This window comes from Hylaeus anthracinus, unplaced genomic scaffold, assembly GCF_026225885.1.
Source record: "Hylaeus anthracinus isolate JK02 unplaced genomic scaffold, UHH_iyHylAnth1.0_haploid 3, whole genome shotgun sequence".
Taxonomy (NCBI): domain Eukaryota; kingdom Metazoa; phylum Arthropoda; class Insecta; order Hymenoptera; family Colletidae; genus Hylaeus; species Hylaeus anthracinus.
In genome coordinates, this window is record NW_026535284.1 from 16,125,021 (window position 1) to 16,150,740 (window position 25,720).

At 37.7% G+C, this 25,720-nt stretch overlaps 9 protein-coding genes across 15 annotated transcripts; 6 read left to right on the plus strand and 3 right to left on the minus strand.

Moving 5' to 3' along the window:
- Positions 1–3: 3 nt before the first annotated feature.
- LOC128893998 (leucine-rich repeat-containing protein 49) lies at positions 4–3,512 on the minus strand. Its single transcript, XM_054155362.1, has 7 exons — positions 3,372–3,512; positions 3,101–3,267; positions 2,394–3,032; positions 1,050–2,320; positions 613–983; positions 281–520; positions 4–215 (listed from the first exon to the last, which is right to left on the minus strand). Exons 1-7 carry the CDS (start codon positions 3,399–3,401, stop codon positions 12–14), a joined length of 2,922 nt encoding a protein of 973 aa, XP_054011337.1. The 5' UTR covers positions 3,402–3,512; the 3' UTR covers positions 4–11.
- Positions 3,513–3,614: 102 nt separating this feature from the next.
- Positions 3,615–4,428, plus strand: LOC128894009 (39S ribosomal protein L54, mitochondrial). The gene is made up of 2 exons (XM_054155389.1): positions 3,615–3,793; positions 4,010–4,428. The coding sequence occupies exons 1-2, from the start codon at positions 3,703–3,705 to the stop codon at positions 4,303–4,305; spliced, it is 387 nt and encodes a 128-aa protein (XP_054011364.1). The 5' UTR covers positions 3,615–3,702; the 3' UTR covers positions 4,306–4,428.
- Positions 4,429–4,838: 410 nt separating this feature from the next.
- LOC128894002 (chitinase-3-like protein 1) lies at positions 4,839–7,672 on the plus strand. 3 transcript variants are annotated; one of them, XM_054155376.1, is made up of 5 exons: positions 4,839–4,997; positions 5,809–5,872; positions 6,027–6,694; positions 6,805–7,097; positions 7,171–7,672. In XM_054155376.1, exons 2-5 carry the CDS (start codon positions 5,809–5,811, stop codon positions 7,577–7,579), a joined length of 1,434 nt encoding a protein of 477 aa, XP_054011351.1. In that variant the 5' UTR covers positions 4,839–4,997; the 3' UTR covers positions 7,580–7,672. The 3 variants fall into 3 exon arrangements, with proteins under 3 accessions (XP_054011351.1, XP_054011350.1, XP_054011349.1); XM_054155375.1 differs by lacking the exon at positions 4,839–4,997 and adding an exon at positions 5,518–5,661; XM_054155374.1 differs by lacking the exon at positions 4,839–4,997 and adding an exon at positions 5,536–5,677.
- Positions 7,673–7,797: 125 nt separating this feature from the next.
- Positions 7,798–10,405, plus strand: LOC128893818 (chitinase-3-like protein 1). Its single transcript, XM_054155061.1, has 5 exons — positions 7,798–8,134; positions 8,748–8,811; positions 8,889–9,550; positions 9,631–9,923; positions 10,006–10,405. Exons 2-5 carry the CDS (start codon positions 8,748–8,750, stop codon positions 10,403–10,405), a joined length of 1,419 nt encoding a protein of 472 aa, XP_054011036.1. The 5' UTR covers positions 7,798–8,134.
- Positions 10,406–11,096: 691 nt separating this feature from the next.
- On the plus strand, positions 11,097–12,182 carry LOC128893503 (40S ribosomal protein S16). The gene is made up of 5 exons (XM_054154503.1): positions 11,097–11,202; positions 11,295–11,339; positions 11,418–11,549; positions 11,794–11,908; positions 11,976–12,182. Exons 1-5 carry the CDS (start codon positions 11,194–11,196, stop codon positions 12,119–12,121), a joined length of 447 nt encoding a protein of 148 aa, XP_054010478.1. The 5' UTR covers positions 11,097–11,193; the 3' UTR covers positions 12,122–12,182.
- Positions 12,183–12,583: 401 nt separating this feature from the next.
- Positions 12,584–16,515, plus strand: LOC128893486 (ribosome quality control complex subunit NEMF homolog). Of its 2 annotated transcripts, XM_054154461.1 has the most exons (10): positions 12,584–12,761; positions 12,919–13,090; positions 13,196–13,398; positions 13,457–14,526; positions 14,592–14,772; positions 14,848–15,149; positions 15,239–15,401; positions 15,486–15,777; positions 15,869–16,134; positions 16,203–16,515. In XM_054154461.1, the coding sequence occupies exons 1-10, from the start codon at positions 12,706–12,708 to the stop codon at positions 16,399–16,401; spliced, it is 2,904 nt and encodes a 967-aa protein (XP_054010436.1). In that variant the 5' UTR covers positions 12,584–12,705; the 3' UTR covers positions 16,402–16,515. The 2 variants fall into 2 exon arrangements, with proteins under 2 accessions (XP_054010436.1, XP_054010437.1); XM_054154462.1 differs by lacking the exons at positions 12,584–12,761; positions 12,919–13,090 and having other exon boundaries at positions 13,258–13,398; positions 13,471–14,526.
- LOC128893494 (serine/threonine-protein kinase VRK1) lies at positions 14,220–19,403 on the minus strand. Of its 3 annotated transcripts, XM_054154487.1 has the most exons (9): positions 19,291–19,403; positions 18,747–19,174; positions 18,552–18,604; positions 18,405–18,474; positions 18,106–18,302; positions 17,798–18,011; positions 17,032–17,711; positions 16,821–16,963; positions 14,220–14,355 (listed from the first exon to the last, which is right to left on the minus strand). In XM_054154487.1, exons 2-8 carry the CDS (start codon positions 18,907–18,909, stop codon positions 16,841–16,843), a joined length of 1,500 nt encoding a protein of 499 aa, XP_054010462.1. In that variant the 5' UTR covers positions 18,910–19,174; positions 19,291–19,403; the 3' UTR covers positions 14,220–14,355; positions 16,821–16,840. The 3 variants fall into 3 exon arrangements, with proteins under 3 accessions (XP_054010462.1, XP_054010460.1, XP_054010461.1); XM_054154485.1 differs by lacking the exon at positions 14,220–14,355 and having other exon boundaries at positions 16,667–16,963; XM_054154486.1 differs by lacking the exons at positions 14,220–14,355; positions 19,291–19,403 and having other exon boundaries at positions 16,667–16,963; positions 18,747–19,258.
- On the plus strand, positions 19,401–22,058 carry LOC128893491 (serine/threonine-protein kinase greatwall). Its single transcript, XM_054154482.1, has 3 exons — positions 19,401–19,787; positions 19,881–21,771; positions 21,871–22,058. The coding sequence occupies exons 1-3, from the start codon at positions 19,569–19,571 to the stop codon at positions 21,915–21,917; spliced, it is 2,157 nt and encodes a 718-aa protein (XP_054010457.1). The 5' UTR covers positions 19,401–19,568; the 3' UTR covers positions 21,918–22,058.
- A 132-nt stretch (positions 22,059–22,190) lies between these two features.
- On the minus strand, positions 22,191–25,715 carry LOC128893492 (proclotting enzyme-like). Of its 2 annotated transcripts, XM_054154484.1 has the most exons (6): positions 25,553–25,715; positions 24,166–24,479; positions 23,248–23,741; positions 22,787–23,061; positions 22,557–22,702; positions 22,191–22,488 (listed from the first exon to the last, which is right to left on the minus strand). In XM_054154484.1, exons 1-6 carry the CDS (start codon positions 25,713–25,715, stop codon positions 22,336–22,338), a joined length of 1,545 nt encoding a protein of 514 aa, XP_054010459.1. In that variant the 3' UTR covers positions 22,191–22,335. The 2 variants fall into 2 exon arrangements, with proteins under 2 accessions (XP_054010459.1, XP_054010458.1); XM_054154483.1 differs by having other exon boundaries at positions 22,557–23,061.
- Positions 25,716–25,720: the final 5 nt, after the last annotated feature.

The window sequence follows — 25,720 nt, forward strand, 5'->3', positions numbered from 1 at the left end:
AATTCTGTTTATCATTTATCACTTTTAAGTGTTTCACTGCAACGTTTCATGTATTCGTCCATCTCGGAAAAATCCGATAAAGTGGTGTGAATTATTTCACATAAAATATTTGGCCATTTATTTTCAAGTAACTGCAATTTTTGTATCGCATCTACAGTACGATTGATCAGATTTAACAAATGTACTTTTCCCTTGTGCCTCCAAATAAGGTCTTCCTGTAATTAAAAACAGAATTCAGTGAGAGAACTAATTATAAAAACTTGCATTTTTATTTTATCACCTGTGTTATACTTCCTTTTCTCCATTGTAATGCCTCTTTGGCAACAACACTTCTGAGGGCTGGATCACTGTTAAGTAAGAACTGTTTGGCAGTAATCTGTTCTCCATTTTGCCTTTGCACTTTTTCTAAATGAAGTCTCTGTAATAAAGGTTGTAACAAAGACTCTGGCAGTGAGCACATTACGATATCGACGAGACCAGCATATTCTTTATTCGCGAAGTCAATTTCTTCGCTTGTAATCTGTATATCAAATGTATTTTTCAATAAATAAAATTCATCTAATGATATCTTTAAACTTCTATTCTATTTTACACAAAATAAGAAATATTTACTTCTTTTCCATTAATAATTTTCAATCCCCAATGAGCTAAACGAAATATAGCATACACTTTCCAATCCTTTGATACAATTGGGTTTCCTGTTTCTATGTGAATACTTGTTAATCCCTGTACTTCAGCTAAAGCATTAAGCTGTCCAAGGTAACTGATATTAGTTTCTTTAAACAGAAAATGTTCTATGTTCGAAAATCTATTTTTTATTTTACATAAAACTTTGGCCACATCGTTGAATTGTACATAATTAAATTTAACTACATTAACATCTTCAGCTTTTGAAGAGTCCCATGGTCTGTCAATAAAACGCAATGCACCTTGCCCGTAAACGTTCAAGCATCGACCAACTATTTCTATTAAGTAATCTCCTCCTATGAAGTTAAAGAAAACATGTTATATTATGTAATATTTTTTTTTTAAATATTATTGCCACACACCTTGTTCTCTTTCCTTTGGTGGATTTTGCAACGGAGGTGGACTCTGTGGTGTTAAACCTCTATATTTAGCTCTAGCAGTTGCTGCCCTATTACTTTTATAACTCACTATTTTCTTTACCTGAGCACTCTTTACCCTATTCTTATCTTTCTCAGAATTTTTACACTTTAACGATACATTTTTAGTAACAGACAATGTACTGAAATCGCTCATCACTGATTTACAACTATCCATGCTGTTAGTTTTAGAACTTAAAGAACAATATCCAGAGGAACCAACACTCGATTTTGAGTGGCAATCGCTTAGACTTTGCTGATCATGCAACTTTATATTTTGAGAATCTTCTGTTAAATATTTATCATCGTTTATTAATACTTCGGAAGATTTAAAAACTGTAAAACTTTTATTATCTTCCGATTCGTTAGTGGCAGTTTCTGATGTGGGCGAAGAACCGTCGAGACAACTAAATATTTTACTAGTAACAAGATTATTAATATTACGAGGAGAAATATAGTTATTCGAGTTTAGCATATGAGATTTCAAACAACTTTTCAGATTTGCATGGCTTTCTAAACTTTCTGAATCGCTGCTTGATGCACTGTCAGCATCACTGTTAGGTTTTGTTGTTGTCAAGCCTTTACTATTTTTACCTACTTTTTCAGCAAATTTGTTATTAATTAAATTATCTACGATAGAACCCAAAATAGGTGGGAGTTTAAACTCTAATGGACATGGTTTAGTTGCATCTTTTAATCGAAATAAATTATCGCTAGAATTACTTCTTTTTTTTATATTTATTTTTGTTGCTTCAATGTTTTCATTTATAGAAGTCAAACTTCCAAAACCTTTTGTTTTCACCTTCTCTAAGTTTTTAGGCTTCAATGCGTTAAATTTGCTTGATTTTTGAATTTGCAATGGATTAACATTACTTCTTCGTATATTATTTCCATTGTTATCTGGAGAGGATTTAGAATGACATCTAAGAAGCTCCCAATTTATTTTCGCATTCGATATTACTTCTTCCCGTCGGGCCTTCATACAAACTTGCGCACTAAGGTTTAAAAAAGTAGAATTACTTTGTTCCTTAGTTGTTCTCCAGGCCATAGCCGTTCTTCGAATTTGTTCGGTAATTTGCATAGTAGATAAAAATTGTAAATTTGGTAAATATGACACAAAGAAGGAAACATAATCTCCATTCAACGTTATGGGATTTCCATCGATTGTTATTTCTCTGAGGTGTAACGCTTTTGCAATGCTACCTATATCTTCGATTCTAAAACAATATCGTCAAACACTTAGTTAGCAAAACGAATATTTTACAGATATCCTATGCTAAGAATACTTACTTTTGAATATCATTATTACTTAAATATAATTTTTGTAATTGCGGTATTTCGCCGAAACCTAATAATTTTTTGACTTTATTACGTCTAAGGTTTAACTCTTTCAGCAAAGTTAAACCTTGGAAGTCATGATAGCCTATTACTTTAATATTATTCCCAGCTAAGTTAAGCACTTTCAAAGATGCCAAATTATGTAAATCTGATATTTGTAGAATCTGATTTCCATGGAGATCTAACACTTCCAATTTGGAAAGTTGTTTCAGGCCTTCGATCTTTTTTATTCTATTTTTTCCAATCAGTAATACTCTTAGATTTTCTAACAAATCAAAATTACAAATTTTTTCAATTTGATTATCATACAAATCAAGAAATACTAATTTTGTTAAATGGGACAAGTTGCAGTTCTCGATGTTTGTAAGAAGATTATGTTGGAGGGACAATAAACGTAATCGTGGTTCTTCAACTATATTTGGAAATGTAGTAAGGCCCCGTCTATCAAGAGATATTCTATCTGGATTTTTTTCTTTCTCTGCAGCTGTTCTTGTAGCAACAATAGTTTTCCCTTCGCTTGTCCATTGTAATGTAATTGTATTGGAATTCTCAACTTTGGCATGTTCTATGTTAAACGAAGAATCTGCTGGGCTACATAATAAATATTTATGTTATGAAATAATTTTCAGCTTCTAGTTTTTTAAGTTAATTGTTATTACCTAAATGAATTATAACAACGTTTGGATAGTTTTAGTGGTACAGGTGCTCCGGGTAAAATTGGTAAAGCCGGTGCAATTGTCAGGAAATGATTGTTCTCCTGAATATTTTTGTGACCTTCCGTTGATCTTGCTTTTATGCCTTTTATATCAAAGGCAATTGTTTTTATCTATGATATTCAGTACATAATATATTATTCATTGCATCTTTTATTTATTTTATCAAATGCAGCGTATGATTTGATATGATATGTCATAATGAAGTCGAACCTACCCGCGTCGCTCTATCGCTGCTTATTGGCATTACATAACCGAAACATAAAAGTATAATTAATGTATTTGGTCACAGATTTATGAATTCAATTATAGTCATGTAAAGAATACTTCATGATACACTTCAAACCTTGAGATTTCGATTAAATTGTGATTGAATTAAGTCAACAGTACTTATTGTTTGTCATTGCGCATTTGATCTTGTTACCGTTGTCAACGTTTGAAAATTCCGCGTCATTCCATATTACTATGCACTATAATAAGGACTGATAGGGATTTTAACATTTTAGAGTTTGTAAATTTCTGTTTAGAAAATACTGTAAAATAATACCATGTCTCTTTTCTCTGGTTTAAGGATACTCCAATTCAAGCAAAATTTAATTATTCCAACGCAATATGTGATACAAATGAAAGGCTATACAGGTAAATATATTTTTTACCGAATCATTACGTACAGTTTGAATAGCAAGTTACATTTATATCCAAGTAGAGGTTAAATTCTTTTTAAAGTATTAACAGGATAATTCTTTGTTAAATTTGACACTGGAATCAATTTTACTTAGTATTTTGAGTACAAATAATTGAATAATAACAACTAAACAGTGTTATGGACTAAAATTATGTTGTTTGTTTTAACAGTGATACCTTCAAAAAAGGCTACGAAGAAGCAACAGTTTAAAATAGATAAAGTAGAGTTATCTGTTGAAAAGGATATTAATAAGTTACTGAATTTTGTGTGTGGATTAAACTATTATAAGGAGGGAGAAGAAGTGAAACTAAAGCCTGACTCAGAATATCCTGAATGGTTATGGAATATTAGAACGGAACCGCCAAAATTGTCAGACCTTGATCCAAATACCAAAGCATATTGGAGGTATATACGAAAACAAGGAATAATAAGAACTAATCGCAGGATCAAGTACCATACTTTCTAGAATAGTTTTTCTGAACATCAGAATTCAATATCATTTATGGATTTGATATACACTGATTTTTGTTAAATATATTGTTACAGGATTACGTGAAATATGCATAAATAAAACTGTTTCTAAGTATAATCTGTGTTTAATTACTAACACTTGATAAAAAGATTCTTCTTGTGTATTTCTAATAGTCTAGTTATAATACAGTTAATCTAATAATATTAAACATATTAAGTATTATTATCAAGACAAGTATCGTATACATTATTTTGCACATATGTCATCAATGATTCATTAAAACTTTGCAAAATTTCCCGGATATGACTCGTCAACGTTATTGTTAAATGTACCAACTCAGTTTTTTTGAAACTTTATCGCACGTTCGACAAACTCGGAATCAATCAATCCGAAAAGAATACAAGCTTTATCTGTCAACGATAAAATTCAGCGCCGTCTGATAACGTGTGTAAAGAAGGGAGAAAGCATTATGATAAGTGGGTACTGTTTGCAATCGGAAAATACGATTTTCACACATAGGAATGACGAAGGAGTATGCGGAAGTATATAATATTCAGCGTCATTATTTATTGATAAACGAATTCGGGGTAATCAGTGTAGTTTGGAGACAAGGAGTCTCCTGTACTCTCGTGATGCAACAAGCTCGTGGAAGCCTGGTGGAAACGTAATTTTATACCTTGCAGCAAGTAGGTCTACCCCTTTTCATTTTTATCTACATTTATTTGAACTTAATAAATTTCCACAGTGAATGTAAATTCTCCAAAAAGGGAATAGTCGGGGTATTTTTGTTTAGAACAGACACAGTAGTAGGCGGATAAATTTAATAAAAGAAAATGTTTATAATCAAAATACATTTTTTAAACGATAGATGCAAATACCGGAGATGAAGAAAATCCTTCGTTGATCAGCTATTACACAGCAGGCCTCAAGTTGTGCAATTCACGATATCAGTCATTCTATCGTGACATCGTAAATTTCATTTAGCCGAGCTTTGCTTTTACTACACCTTTGTTCTTGTGCGCGCGTCTAACGATCCAGAAGAGCTAAACATTTCAAAAGTAACGCGTTACTTGTTAAGCGAGTCGACTGATTTTTGACTCACAGGGTAAATAAATTTTTGAGCAGCAATGTTTGCTGTAAAGGATACTCACCTGTAATAAATACTCTGATACATAATACCTGGGTTACTTCCAGAGTTTCCCCTACTTTCGGTCTGTCCTGCGTGACACATTCTGTGAAGACTGATAAGACTGTTCCATTTTGAATAAAAGGCCACGCAAAATTTCGATTTCGATATAAACAGTACCGGATCGGTTCAGTGTAAAATCACGCGTAAATCAACAGGCTAAGGTAACACTCAAAGAAGGTAAAAAAATAACTTATTATTCAACACTGATCATCTTGGACTTGGATGTTACACCAGAAATATCAATTAAGTTCAATTACATATTAACAATTGTACTATCTCCGATACGCTTTAGAAATAATACTTTTCAGATGTTCAAGACAGTAATCGTGGTAACTTTCATGATACTTGCCGCTACCGATGTTCAGGCTGACAGTAAGTATCAGATTACCGCTGATAATAGTACAACTAAAGTATTTCCTATTTTTCAAACGGCAAAGCCAGATAGTCTCGATCACTTTTTTTCATTCGCGCTTCACCGAAGGTTTACGTAATCGATTACACGCAATAATTTGGTTTCGTTATCCAGAGAAGATCGTCTGTTACTTCGGTAGCTGGGCAGTCTATCGACAGAACCTGGGCAACATTCAGGTCTCCGACATCAACCCCCGTCTATGTACTCATATAATTTACGCTTTCACCGGGCTCTCGAGTGACAACAATGTCCGAATATTGGATCCATGGGCTGACTTGCCAGATGGTGGCGGCAAGGACGGTTACGGAAAGTTCACCGCCCTTCGTCAATTGAGTCCGGGTACCAAAGCGCTAATCGCTATCGGTGGTTGGAACGAGGGATCTTCCAAATACTCGAGAATGGCCGGTGATCCAGGTGCACGCAGTCAATTTGTCCAGAACGTGGTGAAGTTCTTGCAAAAGTACAACTTCGATGGGTTCGACGTTGACTGGGAATACCCCAATCAACGTGGCGGGCAACCTTCCGACAAGGAGAACTTTGTGACCTTGCTGAAAGAACTCAGAGAAGAATTCGACAAACACAGTTACATTCTCAGCGTAGCCGCGGGTGCCGCTAAAGCTTCCGCCTCCAAATCATATCTCATCTCTCAAGTTTTGCAATACGTTCATTTCGTTAATCTTATGGCGTACGATTTTAACGGATCCTGGAACAACTACGTGGGCATTAACGCCCCTCTGTACGCCTCCTCCAAAGAATCTGGAAGCCTGGCTGAGCTCAACGTTGTACGTATACGCGTTTCTTTAGGGAGTTATCCGTTCGGTTAAAGTTCAGTATAAGGCTTGGATATTGGAAATTTAGCGTACATAGCATTAACAAAATTCTTCTATTTCAGAATGCAGCGGTTCGTTATTGGTTATCGCAAGGCGCGCCAGCCGAGAAGCTCAATCTCGGTATTCCCTCGTATGGTAGATCTTTCACATTAGCGAATGCCGCTAACAATGGATTAGGCGCCTCAGCCATTGGTCCTGGGACTGCTGGACGTTACACCGGAGAGCCTGGCACATTGGGTTACAATGAAATTTGCGAGAATCTGAACCAGGGTGGCTGGACCGTTGTCCGCGAACCAAAACAACTTGTGCCATATGCTTTCAAAGGCAACCAATGGGTTGGATACGATGATCCCACGTGAGTGTCTTTTTGTCACTCTCGAGACGAATAGCGATGACAAAATATTTCACGCTTTCACTTTCATTCTTAGATCCGTCCAAGAGAAGGCCAAGTATATTAACTCTATGGGTCTTGGCGGTGCTATGGTGTGGAGCGTCGAATCCGACGATTTCCGTGGTACCTGTGGCGAAAAGTATCCTCTTCTGACAGCCTTGAATAGGGTTTTGAGAAGCGGCGTACCAATTCCTGATCCCAATCCTGTAGAGCCTACGCAATCACCTTCGAAACCAACGTCAGGTCCCACGGAGCCAGCTCCACCATCAGAGTCCGTCTGCACACACGAAGGATTCGTACGCGATCCGAAAGATTGCGGAACGTTCTATCAATGCCAGAAAGTGAACGATAGATACAAGGTTTTCACGTTCCACTGTCCCGACGGACTTGCTTTCGATGAATCGCAGAAAGTCTGCAACTACAAGAGCGAGGTTCCGGACTGCTGAGTTGTCGCACACAACCCGAATTATTTACAATTACTGTACATATTATTATTCCAATTGTACATTGCAATAAAAGACCATTATGTTTTCTCTAATTATCAGTCTGTGCGATTATATGTGTATACTGTATAAAAGTGTCTGAAGTACTTTCATATCTTGGATTAGAGTACTTTAGTTTTTTTCTTATTTTCATCGAGTACGTTGTACGTTGGAAAGTTTCAACCAATCATGTTTACGAAAATGATTCGAGAAGCCACCTTCTCGTACAATAGGCGTAATCTGTGACGTAAATCAAAACACAAGTGTTCATTGAAGATTAGGAGGCAACAGAGTTGGTAGAATTTCTTTGAATTACCATGAATTTTAAGTATTCTCACGATAAGTATAAGTAAAAACATATGTAATGTTATCGTATTTACTCGTAGAAGCCTGTTACTTAATTTGTTATCCATTTTTAATACGAACACATGGCAACGAGAAGGATATAAATGAGTTCGAACAAATTAAATTACTACATTGTAAAAAACAGTTCGAGGTGATCGAAGCTCGAGCTCTAAGGTAACAAATCGTACGTGTATTTTGTCGACCGTCGAGATAAAAGATAGTAATTGCAAGCGCTCGAGTACAGTATTAGCCCGGAAGATACAAAATTTCCTATTTGATATCATAAAGTTATAAAACGGGAATCTAGAAGTAATTAAAGTGACACGCTTTCTACGATTTATAACCGTACGTTTTCTAAAACCTAATAAACGTTGAACATTGTTTCGTAAAGCACTGATCATAAAACTGAAATATCATATTTAATCGTAAAACCAGTTTCTGGTACGACGGTACAAATTCGCTAAGACTGTACGATGGCGAAACATAACTATCATATTGTACATACTCTTGTACAAAGATATTAATTTAATTAATTTTTTTTTAATGAACTGAAGTATGGCTATGCTACAGAGTTATTAGATATAGAAGTGTTTACACAACTGGCAATCTCCGTGCGTTACTATTGATGAAACTGCTTTTATCTGATTTATCGCGATATTCCATGATCGTAGCAATTTGTAACCTCCTTATATCGAACGTCTAATAACTAACTCGATCAAGTGGCTGAAATGAAAATCATGTATGGAAAATCATTTGAATGGCAAAACATCCAAAACCTCCGTTTCAGATGTTCCAAGCAGCATTTTTGGCTGTTATCGTGGCGATCGCCGCAACCGGTGTCCAGGCTGACAGTAAGGATCGGATTAACGATAATAATAGTACCGCTAAGTCTACGTTTTCATTATTCCTTTTTCTTTTCGTTATTCAGAGAGGATCGTTTGCTACTTTGGTAGCTGGGCAGTCTACAGTCCTGGACTAGGAAATTTCCAGATTTCTGACATCAACCCCCATCTGTGTACTCATATGATCTACTCTTTTACTGGTACCAATACCAACGGTGACGTTCTTGTAAGCGATCCATGGGCTGATCTACCAGACGATGGTGGCATGAACGGCTATGGAAAGTTTACCGAGCTCCGTCGGTCGAGTCCAGGCACCAAGGCGATGATCTCCTCCGGTGGTTGGGACGAGGGATCCTACAAATATTCACAGATCGTCAGTAATCCTAGCACGCGGGCTCGATTTGTCCAAAACGTGGTTAACTTTCTGAAAAGGTTCAACTTCGATGGGTTCGATCTCGACTGGGAATATCCCAACCAACGCGGAGGGCAGCCTTCGGACAAGGAGAACTATGTGGCCTTGCTCAGAGAACTCAGAGAAGAATTCGACAAATACGGTTATATCCTCAGCGTGGCAGTGGCTGCCGGCGAAGATTCCGCTTCCCAATCCTACCTTGTCTGGCAAGTCTCGCAATACGTTCACTTCATCAATCTCATGACGTATGATTTCAATGGATCCTGGAGCAACTACGCGGGCCTAAACGCTCCAATGTACGCCAGCTCTGGAAGCCAAGATCCGTTGAACAACGTAGTACGTATAGTATACGTATTCGTTCAACCTAGCCACCCATCATTTTCCATCATTTTCTACCAGAAAAGTTTCATTTTCAGAATGCAGCGGTTCTTTATTGGCTGCAGCATGGCGCGCCAGGTGATAAAATCAACCTTGGCATTCCCGCGTATGGTAGATCCTTCACTCTGGCAGATCCTAATAACAACGGAGTAGGGGCCCCGACCACTGGCCCCGGAGCTGCTGGACCTTACACGGAAGGTGCAGGTTTGCTAGGTTACAATGAAATTTGCGAGAATCTAAACCAAGGTGGCTGGACCGTTATCCGTGATCCACAACAACGCGTGCCATATGCGTTCAAAAGCAACCAATGGGTTGGATATGATGATCCTATGTGAGTGTTGGAAACTTGGAAGAGAGGAAAGCTTTCAGGTTTACTAATTGGATCTAACCGATGTATTCGCGTTCATTTTCAGATCTGTCGCAGAGAAAGCCAACTACATTAACTCTATGCTGCTTGGCGGTGCCATGGTGTGGAGCATCGATACCGATGATTTCCGTGGTACCTGTGGTTCGCGATACCCTCTTTTGACTGCCTTGAACAACGTCTTGAGAGGCGGCGCATCAGCCTTTGAATCGGCTTCTCCAGCACCAACAAAGTTAACTCGAAAATTGCCACGCTCAGTTTCGTCGTCGAAATCTATCTGCGAAAGCGAAGGATACGTGGCTAATCCGCAAAACTGTAAAACGTTCTACTATTGCCAGAAGATTTACGGCACACTTTATCGACAATTCACGTTCATCTGTCCCGAGGAGCTTGTTTTTGACAAATCAAAAAACATGTGCAATTACAAGTATATGGTCGAAGCTTGCTGAATTGTTTATAATTAATGTATTCGCAATTACCGTACTTAGACAAGTTTTGTAAGAAATAAAAATATTAATTGACAGTATCAGCACGTGTCATTTATTTTTGTACAATCAAAGTAAACGTAATATTCGCAAAGTAAACATGATACATGACCCACTTATGAATACAAGTGTTTGCTGAGAATTAAAAGATACAGTCATTGTTTGCTTAAAATACCTGCGATAACGCTGCCTTAATCAATATTTAATGTTTACATATATCCCTGTGATAGTCATTTCTTTTATTAGCTGATCCATTTAAAGGCGAACCATGAAGCCTAGAGGCTCAATCTTCAAGTTCTTAGACTTAATTGATATTATGACGTGTGACTTTAAGGAATCTTGAATCTTGTCGCCTGTCGCGACAGCTAATTAGGGCATAAAGTTACACGAACTTTCATTCAAACCCCTAATTCACACCTTCGCGAGTGAGGTTCCGACGCGCGCGTACTTCGAGTTGCCTACTGACAGGGGCACGTCGGTAAAAGCAGCAGTAGATAATTATAATGTACGTTCAACTTGCAATTGTTTATTCGTCGCTACAATTTGGACGTATAACATATCTAGAGCAGAAAATTATATTTATTAATACAATTTATTAGTATAAATTTCGTTTCTAAATGCGACGGCAGTTGTTGAAATTTATATCTCGCGGTAACGAGCGGAAATCGTTCCATACATGATTGCCGTAGTACTACTAATGAAAACGTCGTGGCGCCTTTCGTCTACTTCCTTTTCACGACGTGCTTTCCAAAATGCAGAAGGTGAATTTTTCATGTTTCCGATTGCTTGAATTTATCTTACCTTAACAACAATAGATATACGTTTCAAGGCTAATACGTGATTTCTCTTACAGAAACAGAAAGAACCTATCCAGTCCGTGCAAGTCTTCGGACGTAAAGTGAGTGTAACTGCCAAATCATGAGTGAGGTTATGTTTGCGCGTGTGTTCCCATAATTGTGCACGTTTATATTTACAGAAAAGCGCAACTGCCGTTGCTTATTGCAAACGAGGCCGTGGAAACCTCCGTGTTAATGGACGCCCACTGGAATTGGTGGAACCTCGTGTATTGCAATACAAATTACAGGAGCCCATTCTGTTACTCGGTAAAGTGAGTATTCGTTAATGTGATAGATTTCATAAACACGAATGAATTCTATCAGTTTTATCTACTGTAGTTGAAATAACAATCAAACGTTGTACATTGTTAATATGAATCTATGATGTTCCCTTATTCCGAACATGATTATTTGTGATTAAACTCGAGGATACTGAGAAGATGAATTATACGGATACACGAAGAATCTGTCCATGAAACATTTATATTGAAATTACTAATTGTCTTTTTTATATAGGAAAAGTTCTCTGGAGTTGACATTAGGGTGAGAGTGAATGGCGGTGGTCACGTAGCACAAATTTATGCAATTCGTCAAGCTATTTCTAAAGCTCTTGTTGCATATTATCAAAAATGTAAGTCCAAATGAATATTAACATTTAATAAGCAAGACACATTTGACATCAGGAAATCATTTTTCAGATGTTGACGAAGCAAGTAAAAAGGAAGTAAAAGACATCCTTATTCAATATGATCGTACTCTTCTGGTCGCCGATCCGAGGAGGTGCGAGCCAAAGAAATTTGGTGGTCCAGGTGCCAGGGCCCGTTACCAGAAATCCTACCGTTAATATCTACGAATTTCATATTATTGTATATTCATAATACTGAATAAAAAATTTTAAAACGAAATCATTTCTTTTGATTACAAAACAGTGTGCCGCTCATGGACCAAGAAACTAAACAATAAATGTACGAAATAATGAAATGGTTCATTGTATCTATCAGAATTGTACCAAAAATGATCCATTAATGTTGCTATGGATTTTATACTATATACCGCGATTGCAAAAGTGCATACATTATTTCTCGAAAATTAATAACAATCGAATAATGCGAATGCCGGTAACACTAACTGGACGTGTCGCGTAGTCGTCATTGAAAATCCTTGATAATTACCTAATACCAATCAAAATCATACTAAAAATGATTTTTGAATGTTTGTGCTAATTTACTTTTTATACCTGAAATAATTAAGTGCACATATTATTGCTATGTATAATATATGATATTTCGCATTTGTGTGTCATGTCATGTCATATGATTGACGATTACGCTCCGTTTCGTAGTTCTGGCAGCTGCTCTGTATCCTCATGCATCGTTTCGAATATATACTTTTCAATTATAAAAAATATATTATCACGTATACGTAAAAATGAAGAACCGATTTAATTCATATGATATTGTTTGCATTACCAATGAGCTACAGAAGTAAGTAAATAACGAAAACACGTAATAGAATATTTTGATTGCAGAGGTTATGAGACATGAATGTAAATAAGTACATGTATTTCGTTTAAATTATTTTTACAGTGATTAATACATTTACAGTGTAGTTTACACTTTACAACTAATTTCGTTTGTTTAGGCTCATTGGTATGCGAGTAAATCAAATATATGACATCGATCATCGAACGTATCTTATACGTCTTCAGCAAAGCGAGAAAAAATGTGTTCTTTTATTAGAATCCGGTAATAGAATTCATACAACGGAGTTTGAATGGCCAAAAAATGTAGCACCTTCAGGATTTTCGATGAAGGTATCCAGTGTTCTCATTATTTTACACTTTGGAAAATTACAATTTAGGAATAATTGTTCCTAGTGTTTTTGTTTATTTATTTATTATACAATGTAATTTTCACAGATGCGTAAACATCTTAAGAATAAACGACTTGAAAGCCTTACTCAAGTAGGTGTAGATCGAATAATAGATCTACAATTTGGAAGCGGAGAGGCAGCTTATCATATAATCTTAGAGTTGTATGATCGTGGAAATATAGTTCTCACAGACTATGAAATGACTATTTTAAATATTTTGAGACCTCATATAGAGGGAGACAAAATTAGGTAAGGAATAATTTAATCTTGTAATATAAAATATTAAAAAGACATATGTAATAATTAGGTTTGCTGTTAAAGAAAAATATCCAATGGATCGTGCTCACAAAAATATAATGCCACCTCTAGAGGAAATTCAGCAACATCTTCGGAATGCTAAAGTTGGAGAGCCCCTTAAAAAAATTTTGAACCCACTCCTACAATTTGGCTCTGCTTTAATTTATCATGTTTTATTAAGCCATGGTTTTATGCCTGGTTGCGAGATTGGCAAAGATTTTGATATTACAAAAGACATGCCAAAATTGATTACCGCGTTAGAATGTGCAAAAGAAATGATGGACAATGCAAAACAAAATTTACCTCAGGGGTACATTATACAGAGGCAAGAAGTAAAACCATATGGTGAAGATGAATTTATATTCACTAATATCGAATTTCATCCTTTTTTATTTGAACAACATAAATTCTATCCTTATAAAAGCTTTTCCTCGTTCGATGCTGCGATTGATGAATATTTTTCTGAAATGGAAGGTCAGAAGCTAGATTTAAAAGTTTTGCAACAAGAACGTGAAGCTGTGAAGAAATTGGAGAACGTAAAAAAAGATCACGATCAGAGGCTAATGACCTTAGAGAAAACTCAAGAGTTAGATAAACACAAAGCAGAATTAATTACCAGAAATCATGTTTTAGTAGACAATGCTATACTACTTATACAAAGTGCTCTTGGAAGTCAAATGGGTTGGCGAGATATAAAAGCTCTGTTAAAAGAAGTAGGTAAAGTAGATCCTGCTGCATCTACGATTAAAGAGTTAAATTTAGAGACGAACCATGTTTCGTTAATGTTGCACGATCCGTACGTTGATAGCGGCGAGGAGTCGGAATTGAAACCTATGCTGGTCCATATCGATTTAGACCATACATCTTTTGGAAACGTTAGGAAGTATTACGATCAGATGAGGTCAGCAGCTAAAAAACAGCAAAAAACAATAGAGTCTCAAGATAAAGCCTTAAAATCTGCGGAAAAGAAAACGAAGCAAACGTTAAAAGAAGTGAAAGCTATTCACAGTATCAACAAATTAAGAAAGATATATTGGTTTGAAAAATTTTATTGGTTTATCAGCTCCGAAAATTATCTGGGTCAGTTAATAAGAATATATTATAGTCATTTTTTTACCAGTATATTAATGACTATGATTTTATAGTAATCGGAGGAAGAGATCAACAGCAGAATGAACTGATTGTAAAAAGGTATCTGAAGTCTGGAGATATATATGTTCATGCAGATTTAACTGGTGCCAGTTCGGTAGTTATTAAAAATCCCAGTGGCAATCCAATCCCTCCAAAAACTTTAGCTGATGCTGGGACAATGGCTGTTGCTTATAGGTATGCTAATAGTTAAAGCTTATTCACATGTATTTTTTATTACATAAATACTGTAATCGACGATGGCTTTATTAGTATTGCGTGGGAAGCTAAGGTAGTAGCAGGAGCATGGTGGGTAAAGAATGACCAAGTATCAAAAACTGCTCCAACTGGTGAATACCTTACTACTGGGTCATTCATGATTCGTGGGAAAAAAAATTATCTTCCACCATGTCAGTTAATTATGGGATTAGGATTTCTATTTCGTTTAGAAGAAAGTTCAGTTGAAAGACATATAGATGAAAGGAGAGTTAGAGTTGTGGATGATGAAAGTGAGCTTGCAGAACGTATAGTCGAAGAAGATAGAGAAATTGAATTAATAGAAGATTCTGAAGAAGGTGAAATATCAATTATAAAAGTATGTAAAATAAATCATAAATTGATTTCATCTATACTAATTTAGATGTTGTGACTATAAATTAAATAGATGAACAGCCAAAGAAAACAGATAATCTAAATCCCATTCAGGAAGAATCTAAAGAAGATTTAATTATGGAAGAAAGTAATGTTACTCAAGATGTTAATATCGAAAGTGACGATACACCTCAGTTTCCTGATACACAAATTAAAATTGATATGTCTTGTTCAAAGTAAGTTACAGGACATACGGATTTATAGCTTCTTTATTATTGAAAATTATATTTCATGCACAATTACGAATTTTTTCATTGTAGAATGAAATTACTTGTTGACAATAGTCAGTCAATAACGTTACAAAAGGATGAAGAAAATGTAATATATTTGGGCGATGATAAACCAGTAATATTAAAGCCCACTGTGAAGGAAAAAAGTTGTAAAAATACGCAAAAACAGTCTCATATAGAAAATACAAAGACTGAACCAGAAACTAAAAAAAATGATCAAGTACTACTCAAACGAGGACAAAAAGGAAGATTGAAAAAAATGAAAGAGAAATATAAAGACCAAGACGAGGAAGATAGAAGATTATCTATGCAAGTTCTTCAAGTAAGTTTAGTTCGTTGGTTGTTGTGTACTGTTGAAGATGACATAAAAATATCGAGATCGAAAACATCGCTAATTCTGTAATACTATTTAGTCAGCAGGTGCCGCGAAAGAAGACAAACGCAAAAGTAAAAATAAAGATCCGTCAGGGCCAAAACAACAAGGAAAGAAAAAAAGTATGGTGAAAAGACAAGCTCCGCCACAAAATACCCAAATTATGGATAATATCGAAGAGGAGGATACAGGTCCAGGACCCGAAGTAGACATGTTGGATCAGTTAACAGGGAAACCTGTTGCAGAAGACGAATTGTTGTTCGCCGTGCCAGTAGTGGCACCGTATAATACAGTACTAAATTACAAGTAAATTGAAATGTTCACCTATACAAATTTCTATTTTGTTATATTTACTTAACGCATTGTTTTTTCAGGTTCAAGGTAAAATTAACACCAGGCACAGGTAAAAGAGGAAAGGCGGCAAAAACTGCTATCGCGGTATTTATGAAAGATAAAGACATTACTTCGCGAGAGAAAGACTTGTTGAAAGCTGTTAAAGAAGAAACAGTAGCTAGAAATATTCCTGGAAAAGTTAAGATAAGCGCTCCACAAATACAGAAACTAAAAAAATAAGTGTTTCGAGCATGTATAATAGTTAACAAAATGTTGTATACAGAACGCATTGTATCGATGTGCTTGTACAGAACTCTTATACTGATTAAAATCTCTTAAAAAATAAATGTGCACTTAACTTTTGAGTTTTTTTTTTGTATCCTTTTTAAATATTAATGCGCGCTAGCCGGTCGGGATTCATTGCAACATCTGCAACTTGCTCACCATATTCAAGTATACTTCATACAATTTCTTTACGCGGAGATGTATCAAAATATATTGATTTTTTCTCGGTATATACATGTTACGTGAAAGGTGCAATATACTTGCAAATAGTAATACTTTTGGACGACTTACATATTAACAAACATTGCCTTTACAAATTTCATTAGAAACACTGCAATATACAAAAGTTCTACCAAATGAGATTACTCCTTTACCTATTTCGTATCTGTAATGATTATGTATCAAATATGTCTTCATCAGAATTGGTTGCGCGCATTGACAATTTATCCAAATGTGTCTTTGTACTATTAGATGTTGCTTTTCGAGCAGGTCGCGATCGTGATCCCTTTGATATAACCTGCAGAGGAACAAATATACACGTATATAAAATAACATAATTACATTAATATTAATTGTATGTGTTACCTCTGGTTCCGATTCTGACTCCGATTCGATGTAATGATTTTTTTTAACTCTTTTTCTGTCTTTAATTGGAGATTTGTCGTTCTTAGATTTATTTACGCCTCCGAGATTATCATGCTTTCTCGATTTTCTAACTAGTATATCGTATTCTTCATCGGGCTCGATAACGTTCAATATTTGCTTTAAGTCTCTTACACCACCACGTTTTTTGTCCATTACAATGCTTCCATTGCTATCATCAAGGCTCTTTACAGGACTGAGACGTTTTATTAACTTTAAACGTGGACTTTTTCTATTCCTCTCAACTGTTTTCTTCGCGTTTTGCGAAGTAGACTTCAAATTTTCATGCTTATCATTAGTAATATCATTTTTAAATTCTAACTTTCCATCTGGTTTATGCGACAATTGTTTCAATCCTTCTGTTAGTACTTTTTTAAACTTTTCGTAATCGGGTGTATCATTGAATTTCATACTTGCTAACTGAGTCATGTATTTAAGTATGGAGGTTGGAACTGACCCATGAAAAGACTTATGTAAAAAATCTGGAATATTATCAAACGCTTTTTCTTTTTGTTTTTGTACTACAACTGGATCCGATAAATCTGTTTCCCATAAAAGCGAGCCACATAACCATTGAATCATATTATAGCCTAAAATTTCAAAATCACCGCGCATAGTTGGTACTGAAATTAGTGAAATTATTAGATCGTAACATTGAAAAAAAATAAATGTATATTCATAAATTTCATAGATTGTTTTTTATCTTTACCTCCCATATGAGCATCTCTACTGGTATATTCGATAGTTCCATTATGTGCCTTTTTTGGATCTAATTTATATTCGTCTTTTGTTGTATAATGAGAAGCCAATCCAAAATCTACCAAATATACTTTATCTTGTGATTTTAAATCTAACAGTAAATTTGCTCCTTTTATATCTGCATGTACGTATGTCTTAAAATGGATGTATTCTAATACATTTATCTAAAAAATGTACAAGTACAATTTAATAATCCATTGTACCATTGAAATACTATATATGTCGAACAATTGAAATAACATTTTTATGAGTTCTTACTATTTGCAAAGCTATTTTGTATACTGTATGTTCTGGAAATTGTTTATTATTTTCTTCAAACAGTTTCCATAAGTCTGTGCCATACCGATCCATTACAACAAATCGGTATTTTATATTCTTATATTCATGACTTCCAGAGCCTATGTATCTAGGCATTCCAAGTGCAGAAAGCTTCTTTTTCTTTTGCCAACTATTAACTGAAATAAATTTTGATGTATATAATCAAGATTGTTCAAGTAGGGTGCACATAGATCATAGATCATAGATCATGCTTAGATATTATAGTTCAATTAACTCACTTTCATCTGGTTTGGCATTTCTCATATAAAAATGCATTTCCACGAACAATGGTCCATTTCCATGTGGTTCCTGGAATAGTTTAATTTCCAAAAAATATTATACCAGACAATAAACGCAGTACAAACAAATAATTAACAAATGCTTACAATTTTAATTACATTGGGATAATCTTTTGGAGGCTTTCCATTGTAAGGAGCAGCTGGAATTGTTTATTGTGATTAAGAGAATTAAAGTACACGTGTATTGAATTAATAATTAAAAATCTGGTGTTGTTTATAAATTCAAATAGGAATAAAACAGAGTTACAGAGCTTGTGTAAGAGACTATAAGAAAGTGCCTACCGGAATAGATTTCACCAAAACCCCCGACACCGATCGATGTGCCGAGAATCCACTGTTTTTTTGTTATATCTGTTAATATTTCACCGGCTGATATCGGATCTGGCAGTTTATATGCTTTTGCTGCCTTCTTCTTCGGCGCTTTTTTCACTACTTTACCAGACATTGCGAGGTTACGAAAATGTATCGTTTGTAATACGTAGAAAAGATTCGTGACACTTCCAAAATAACGATAAAGAATCAAAAATGATGTCAATTAATATTAAATATTTACGTCTTGATAAGTTACATTTAAATAAACAGGGCAGTCAATACGAACAACAATTCTTCGTGTACAGTTTGGCTGAACCGCTGGAAACATGAAATAAATTCAAACGCGGGAAATTGCTGTTGCATATCTTCAGTGTAGTCTTGGTCGATCATAAAAATTCCTATGAACGAGAAACGCGTTGCAATAAAATTGTTTAGTTGAAGCACAATGAATTTAAAATAATTGATTTTTTTTTTAACGCTGTTACAATGTTTCTTTGACTTTAAATATACTCACAAAAACTTACAAGCAAGGGGAAGTCACCAAGTATCAAATAGTATAGCCACCTACCGACGAATAGACTGTACTATTTTACTTGTTTACTTTCAAAAATGTCAAATAACCGTTAAAGTATATTTAAGTGTGTACATATAAGAAGAACACATGATATAAAAGAACGATGAGTAAAAGCTCGTGTTACCCGGTCCGCGGAATCATTTTTTAAACCAGCACCTCGGTATTTTACGTTTCGTTGGATAGGTTTGTCACTCGTCCTTATTAGGTTACGTTTTTAAATGGAAGAGGCGGCGATTGAGTCGCCGGTGTCACATTTAGACAGTAATGATTATATCAACGAGGCAGACGACGAGAATTCTTGTGGAAATTGCAATGACACAGAGAACGAACGCGATATTCCACATGGAGAATGCACACCGCAGCAGACATCGACGTCTAGACAAATCGACAATTCCATTTTTAATACCATCTCTAAAATTGTTAATCCTGCGGCAAAGGTAAAAGAAAATTAATTTGATGAAATAATAGTTTGATTACGCATTAATAAGGGTTTAAAATACAAGTTTGTTAACGCTATATTTAATGTTTAGGTACCCGAAATTCAAGATTTCAAGATTGTGAAGCCTATAAGCCGTGGAGCATTTGGTAAAGTGTTTCTTGGGTTCAAAAAGTCAAATCCTGACAAAGTATACGCCATTAAAGTAATGAAGAAGAACGAAATGATTAATAAGAACATGGCTTCTCAAGTGATAATTGAACGCAATGCTTTGGCTTTAACCCGTAGTCCTTACTGTGTACAATTATTTTATTCGTTGCAGTCGGTTACCAGTGTCTATTTAGTAATGGAATATATGGTCGGGGGAGATCTTAAAAGTTTGCTCGGCGTATATGGGTATATGGAAGAGCCAATGGCAGCTTTTTATACTGCAGAAGTGTGTCTCGCGTTGGAGTACCTTCATTCTCATGGCATTGTGCATAGAGATTTAAAACCAGACAACATGCTACTGTCGCGAGAAGGACACGTGAAGCTGACAGATTTTGGGCTTAGTAAAATATCCTTGCATAGGGACCTTGAAATATCCGATTTAGTCAATTGTACACCTAGCCTTTTAACCAGAACCCCTGGACAACTCCTCTCGCTGACGTCGCATTTATCTTTTGGCTCTGGTCAAAGATCCGCCAGCGAATCCAATCTCAGCGAGAAGAGCACGCCTGGTGTTAATCTACTCTCTGCCTTGCAAAAACATTGTACGAAATTTCAGTCGTCACCCAACTCGGTAGTTTCCTCTGCAGCATCGGGAGATTATTCTCGAGTATCTGGCATTACTCCCTTCCAATCTGCCGAGGATCTCTGTTTCGGGGAACGTATAGCGAATAATGTGATTGTTGAAACAACCGACGCGGGACAAGAGAGCAGCTCTGGAAGTTACTACACGTGCGAAGCATCTTCCATTCGAGAGAACAATCAGTTGAGTAAGGACGCGGAAGACGAAGACGAGTCTACTCTGGAAGCTGAACAGTCTCAGCCGTCTGCTTTTCATACTAGTCCATTGAGTACGTGCGTGAATTCTTTGGTGCGAGGCGCGAAAAGGAAGAGGCCAACGGCAGGGGGGGCGACTGGTTTAACCTGTGAAATAAACGCAATGGAATTGGACGTGGACAAGACACCAAAACGAAAGAATCGCGGCTGTATATTTTCCAGAAGCCCGATGGATTCCAATATTTGCGAATCGATACAGCAATCGAATATCGTAAAGAACGCAGCTGAGGTACAAGAGAGCGGATCCGGGGGAAGGGTTGCATTCAGTACACCCGTCTCGTCGACGAAACAAAGGTGTTACAGCGACGGAGATAGGGAGAAATCCGAAGAGGGAAGAGCACCTTTGATCAAAGCTACCAGATTCCAGCTACCGCTGCCACTCGCGTCACTCCGAGGTTCCGATACGTCCGTGAACGATTCGGTGGAAAAGCATCGCTCTCCTCAGGGCATATCGCCTATCAAGACTCCAGCTAATTCGGGAAACTGTTACACACCTTACAGAACTCCAAAGTCCGTGAGAAGGGGTGGTCATGGTGGTATAAAAAGTTCGGACGACCGCATACTCGGGACGCCCGATTATTTAGCTCCAGAGTTACTTTTAAAACAAGGTCATGGTCATGCGGTGGATTGGTGGGCTCTAGGCGTATGTCTCTACGAGTTTTGCACCGGTGTTCCGCCATTCAACGACGAATCGCCGCAAGCTGTGTTCGCTAATATCCTGGCTAGGGATGTACCTTGGCCCGAGGACGAAGAATCTTTGTCGTCGGCGGCCACGGAGGCTATAGACGCTCTCCTCACTTTTGACCAATACGAACGACCCTCCGCAAAGGAAGTACGAGCTATGAGTCTCTTTCAAGATTTCCCTTGGAACGAACCGCTCAAGGCGGTGCCGCCTTTCATACCTCAACCAGACGATAATTACGATACATGCTACTTTCAAGGTACTTTTCATTCGTTCTTCTCAATTTTACAAACATGCAAAGTTCGTTTGAAATCGAGTGGGTAAACGTGTAATTGATTCGCCCCTTTTCCGTTTTCAGCACGGAACATCATGCAGCATCTAAACGTGAGCAATTGCGACACGTGATCTAGGCTAAACTGAGGAAACTGTTGATACACTGCCCTGCGTTACGACGGGAATAGAATGTTAACACAAGAATTGTTACATTGTAAAACTATTTTTTTATATAGTTATATAAGTATAATACTAACAAATATTTTGTTACGACTTACAATTTCCACGTGATCACGTATCTATAGGCGAAGATTCGTGACACCTGTCTTTCGCTTGCTAACGATTGAGGAAGGATGGAAGAAATTACGTAGATCAGGAATGCGTTGATGATATCTTTGACCGAACGAATGTTAGCGTTACGCGTGTACAAGGACTCGTTATCCTACATGATGATGTATCGCGTTGTTGGATGACGGTGAGAATGATATCGACCAAAACGAAATACTTTAACGAGCGAAAGGAGTATGCATCTCCTTTAACATGCTCGTTTCTACTTCAGATTCTTGTTGATCCAGGGCAGGAAATGCGTTACTCTCGTATAAACGCCTGGATACTGGCCTTTGCCGCATCCGATACCCCAGCTGACGACACCCACTTGCGTCCAGCGTCCATCGTTGACCATCAGGGGACCACCGCTGTCACCCTGCGATAAACATTATTAAGTCGTTAGCGTTTCAGCGGGAGGTAACGAAGAAATACTGCGCTACAAACCGAACAAGAATCTTTTGCAACCCGTCCTGCACACAAGAAGCTGTCCACGATACCGCCGGGCGCTGCTGCACCATATTTCTGTTTACATTCGGAGTTGGTCCAGACTGGTACCGAAACCTCTTGAAGTATCGCGGGTTGCGGGCCACCTTGACGAGTTAAATATAACAATATACGTATATTATATATCTGTTCAGAGGTTGGAGCAGTTCTGCAAACTCTTTCTCTCTTACTCTCTCTCAAGGATCCCCAACCGATAACGGTAGCAGTTTTTCCAGAGTACAGCTGGGAACCACTTGGCAAGCAAATGGGTCGTATTTGAGCCGTGAACGGTACGGGTTCGCTGAGGGTCAGGAGAGCGATGTCGTTGTAGAGGGTACGCAGATTGAATCCTCTGTGTCTGACTATTCGTTTCACTCGTCGTTCGATGTGTTTGATCTCTGTGTTGGTCTTGATGTTGTAGTCGCCGAGACGAACCGTCAACCTCGCCACGTCCCACGGATTCATGCTAGGAACATCGAGTTTTAGTTACGATTGTTTAGATTTTCTATTATATCGAAACAGTACGAAACAAGACAAACTCGAAGGGAATGGCCCATACGTTAAACCCTCGAATCGATTGTTTTTTAAATTCCAAAAAAGCCCAACAAACATGCCACGTTTTTGTCATGCTGCGCGTCTGTCAGAGACTTACTTGGCAACGCAATGAGCTGCGGTGAGAATGTGTTTATCGTCGATGAGCGACCCGCCGCAAAATTGCCGACCAGAGTTGAAGAGCGCCGCGATCCAAGGCCATTCGCCAGGGTCAGCATTCTGACCACCTACAATGCGTTCCTGGTCTTGAATACCGTTCTTCGCTCCACATTGAGACGAGACCGCGCTAGGAAATCCCCCTGTGGTGGATCTTTGGGTTGTGGACGACGTCGTCGGTGCACCAGGCCACCAGCCAGGTTTCTTGGTCGGCCAGGTGGTTCCATAGGTGGGTTTTTTCGTGGTGGAAACTGGTTTCAACGTGGAGATCGTCACGAATTCGTGATACGGTGGATGGGTGGGTAACGGTGGCACGGTGTGGTCAGGTGGATGCGTCGGTATCTGTGGTGGCCAGGAACCTTGTATTTGCGGTGGCCAGGAATCCTGTGGCTTTGGTTTCACGGTTACAGGGTCTTTCTTTTCGCCCTTATCCGTTTCCTGAAATATTCGGGAAAAAGTGAATTTCCATTTGATTCAAGGATCCAGCAAATTTTTACTCTCTCGAATTTCATACTTTTAATGGAACGCGACCAAGAGTCGCCAATAAAGATTTTACGGGAGAACTGGTCGCGATCGGGTACGGTAGTAAAGTAGATCGTTAAAGTTCGTTTGCGAAATTGCGAGGGTCCGATAGAGATAGCCGAGGTGCGACTTTCTACGTCGAATCTAATGTTTTCGATTCGCATCACGTATTATTTTTACGAGTTCCTGGTAACTAACCGAACTCTACGATCGAACGAGAAATCATTCGAACCGAGGCTTTATCCCAGGGGAAAGTTTTGTTAGCGACGTGGCCTAATTAATGTCGTGTTACTTTTTCTTTTACGTTACAGTGAATAAATCGTTTTGCACATCGGTTTACCTGAACATCTTCTACACTGGTCTTATCGTCGTTGTCCGAAGGTGGCGTAACAACTGGAAGTACGTTGGAGCAGCAAATTCCAAAGCTCGTCTGACCGGACTCTCGGACGTAGCTGCAGGTGTCGTAAACTCCGAGGACCCAACCGTCCAGGGCGCTCAGATCAGGGATTTTGAAATATGGATAGCACTCTTTGAAGCTGGCGCAACGACCAACCTCGCCCTTCGACGTCAGGCAGGACTCGCGAGACGAAATTCCGTTCCAGAGGATACCACGGCTGTCCCTCGATTCGAATCGTACATTTGAAGCGCCGCCAGCTACGAAATTAAATAGTATGTTGCATTCATTATCGATTAAGATCACATTGTAATGTTTACAAAGGAATTAAGTTATATCCATTCTTTAACGATGTCCGACAAAGAATGACACATCGTCTACCGTTGCGATGAATGCAGATTGTTTATGTAACGTTGTGTAGGTGCCTGCGTGACACATTCGTCGAAACAACGTGTCATTCACACCAGCAGACTTACACTTTTGTATAAAAAGGAATTCGACACGTACATACATATATACTCGAAAGGATTTTCTTTTAATGTCATAATCGACAATTCCCATGTAAATTTTACATCTTTCCAAGACAATCTTTAGGTTTGTCCGAAGCGTCGAATAAATAAATTAAAATTTCGTATAGTTAGTTTAATGGTCGACTTAACAATTAGGTGATCGATACAAACTTTGATTGATCGCGTGCAACGTATTTTCAATCGTACACAGAAACTCTGTACATTTGTTGCGGCGCCACGAATGTATTCCTCTCATGCTCGCCGCGACACATTCTGATACGTCGTACTGTCGCAGAGAATGTTAATTGCGGAGGATTAAGAAAATGGCCTACTTCACGATTCGTAGCGGTCGAAGCGTAGTTGACAGTGCCGACGAAAATTTATCCGATCGATTGGGACGGAGATATATCGTCGTAAAATTCCACACAGATTCTCGACACTGAGTTCGCTGACCCAGGATACATACAGGTGTACGCGTGTGCCAACGACGAAGGCTGGTACGCGCCTGGAAGACTTCCGTTCGCCGTGTATGGAGTGATGGATCGGTAGTCGATAACTCACCTTCGGTTATTTGGACGCATGCCAGACGTATCTAGTGTCGTTAAGTGTATTTGAAAACTTGAACATCTTGATATTTTATGATAATTTGGGAAGGAGAAATTTTAACAACGTTCATCTCTGTCTCTGACAGTTGTGATTAACCGAGGCTAGATGAGTAGGAGTATGTCAGTATTATCAGAAATAATATAGTAATTTATAGTAATAATATAGTTAACTTTTCATTTTTGTTAAAGACCGCCAAAATGATATCGACGGTGACTCACCATCAATGATCACCGTGTCATCTTCGTTTGCCCAGGTCTCGTCGCTCGCGGGGTCAAGGATTACAGATCTGGCCGCAGGATCAGCGCAGGTCACGTCGGCGATCGCGAAGATCACCATGACCGTCTGCACAACGAGCACTAGCACCATCGTCACCGACGACATGTGTC

Excerpts from the sequence above, each read along its gene's own strand:
- LOC128893818 (XM_054155061.1), top strand. The coding sequence starts at position 8,748 with ATGTTCCAAGCAGCATTTTTGGCTGTTATCGTGGCGATCGCCGCAACC. Across the intron at positions 8,812-8,888 it reads AACCGGTGTCCAGGCTGACA|AGAGGATCGTTTGCTACTTT; the intron begins GTAAGGATCGGA and ends TTCGTTATTCAG. Across the intron at positions 9,924-10,005 it reads GTTGGATATGATGATCCTAT|ATCTGTCGCAGAGAAAGCCA; the intron begins GTGAGTGTTGGA and ends GTTCATTTTCAG.
- LOC128893492 (XM_054154483.1), bottom strand. The coding sequence starts at position 25,715 with ATGTCGTCGGTGACGATGGTGCTAGTGCTCGTTGTGCAGACGGTCATG. Across the intron at positions 24,480-25,552 it reads TGACACGGTGATCATTGATG|CTGGCGGCGCTTCAAATGTA; the intron begins GTGAGTCACCGT and ends TTAATTTCGTAG. Across the intron at positions 22,489-22,556 it reads TTGCAAAAGATTCTTGTTCG|GGTGACAGCGGTGGTCCCCT; the intron begins GTTTGTAGCGCA and ends TGTTTATCGCAG.
- LOC128893998 (XM_054155362.1), bottom strand. The coding sequence starts at position 3,401 with ATGCCAATAAGCAGCGATAGAGCGACGCGG. Across the intron at positions 984-1,049 it reads ACCAAAGGAAAGAGAACAAG|GAGGAGATTACTTAATAGAA; the intron begins GTGTGTGGCAAT and ends TTAACTTCATAG. Across the intron at positions 216-280 it reads GAAAAGGAAGTATAACACAG|GAAGACCTTATTTGGAGGCA; the intron begins GTGATAAAATAA and ends TTTTAATTACAG.
- LOC128894002 (XM_054155376.1), top strand. The coding sequence starts at position 5,809 with ATGTTCAAGACAGTAATCGTGGTAACTTTCATGATACTTGCCGCTACC. Across the intron at positions 5,873-6,026 it reads TACCGATGTTCAGGCTGACA|AGAAGATCGTCTGTTACTTC; the intron begins GTAAGTATCAGA and ends TTCGTTATCCAG. Across the intron at positions 6,695-6,804 it reads GCCTGGCTGAGCTCAACGTT|AATGCAGCGGTTCGTTATTG; the intron begins GTACGTATACGC and ends CTTCTATTTCAG.
- LOC128893491 (XM_054154482.1), top strand. The coding sequence starts at position 19,569 with ATGGAAGAGGCGGCGATTGAGTCGCCGGTGTCACATTTAGACAGTAAT. Across the intron at positions 19,788-19,880 it reads TTGTTAATCCTGCGGCAAAG|GTACCCGAAATTCAAGATTT; the intron begins GTAAAAGAAAAT and ends TTTAATGTTTAG. Across the intron at positions 21,772-21,870 it reads CGATACATGCTACTTTCAAG|CACGGAACATCATGCAGCAT; the intron begins GTACTTTTCATT and ends TTCCGTTTTCAG.
- LOC128893494 (XM_054154487.1), bottom strand. The coding sequence starts at position 18,909 with ATGTCTGGTAAAGTAGTGAAAAAAGCGCCGAAGAAGAAGGCAGCAAAA. Across the intron at positions 18,303-18,404 it reads AAATGCCAAACCAGATGAAA|TTAATAGTTGGCAAAAGAAA; the intron begins GTGAGTTAATTG and ends AATTTATTTCAG. Across the intron at positions 17,712-17,797 it reads TAGAGATGCTCATATGGGAG|TACCAACTATGCGCGGTGAT; the intron begins GTAAAGATAAAA and ends CACTAATTTCAG.
- LOC128893503 (XM_054154503.1), top strand. Across the intron at positions 11,340-11,417 it reads TGCAAGTCTTCGGACGTAAA|AAAAGCGCAACTGCCGTTGC; the intron begins GTGAGTGTAACT and ends TTATATTTACAG. Across the intron at positions 11,550-11,793 it reads CCATTCTGTTACTCGGTAAA|GAAAAGTTCTCTGGAGTTGA; the intron begins GTGAGTATTCGT and ends TTTTTTATATAG.
- LOC128894009 (XM_054155389.1), top strand. The coding sequence starts at position 3,703 with ATGTCTCTTTTCTCTGGTTTAAGGATACTCCAATTCAAGCAAAATTTA. Across the intron at positions 3,794-4,009 it reads ACAAATGAAAGGCTATACAG|TGATACCTTCAAAAAAGGCT; the intron begins GTAAATATATTT and ends TTGTTTTAACAG.
- LOC128893486 (XM_054154461.1), top strand. The coding sequence starts at position 12,706 with ATGAAGAACCGATTTAATTCATATGATATTGTTTGCATTACCAATGAG. Across the intron at positions 13,399-13,456 it reads ATAGAGGGAGACAAAATTAG|GTTTGCTGTTAAAGAAAAAT; the intron begins GTAAGGAATAAT and ends TGTAATAATTAG. Across the intron at positions 14,527-14,591 it reads CAGCTCCGAAAATTATCTGG|TAATCGGAGGAAGAGATCAA; the intron begins GTCAGTTAATAA and ends ATGATTTTATAG.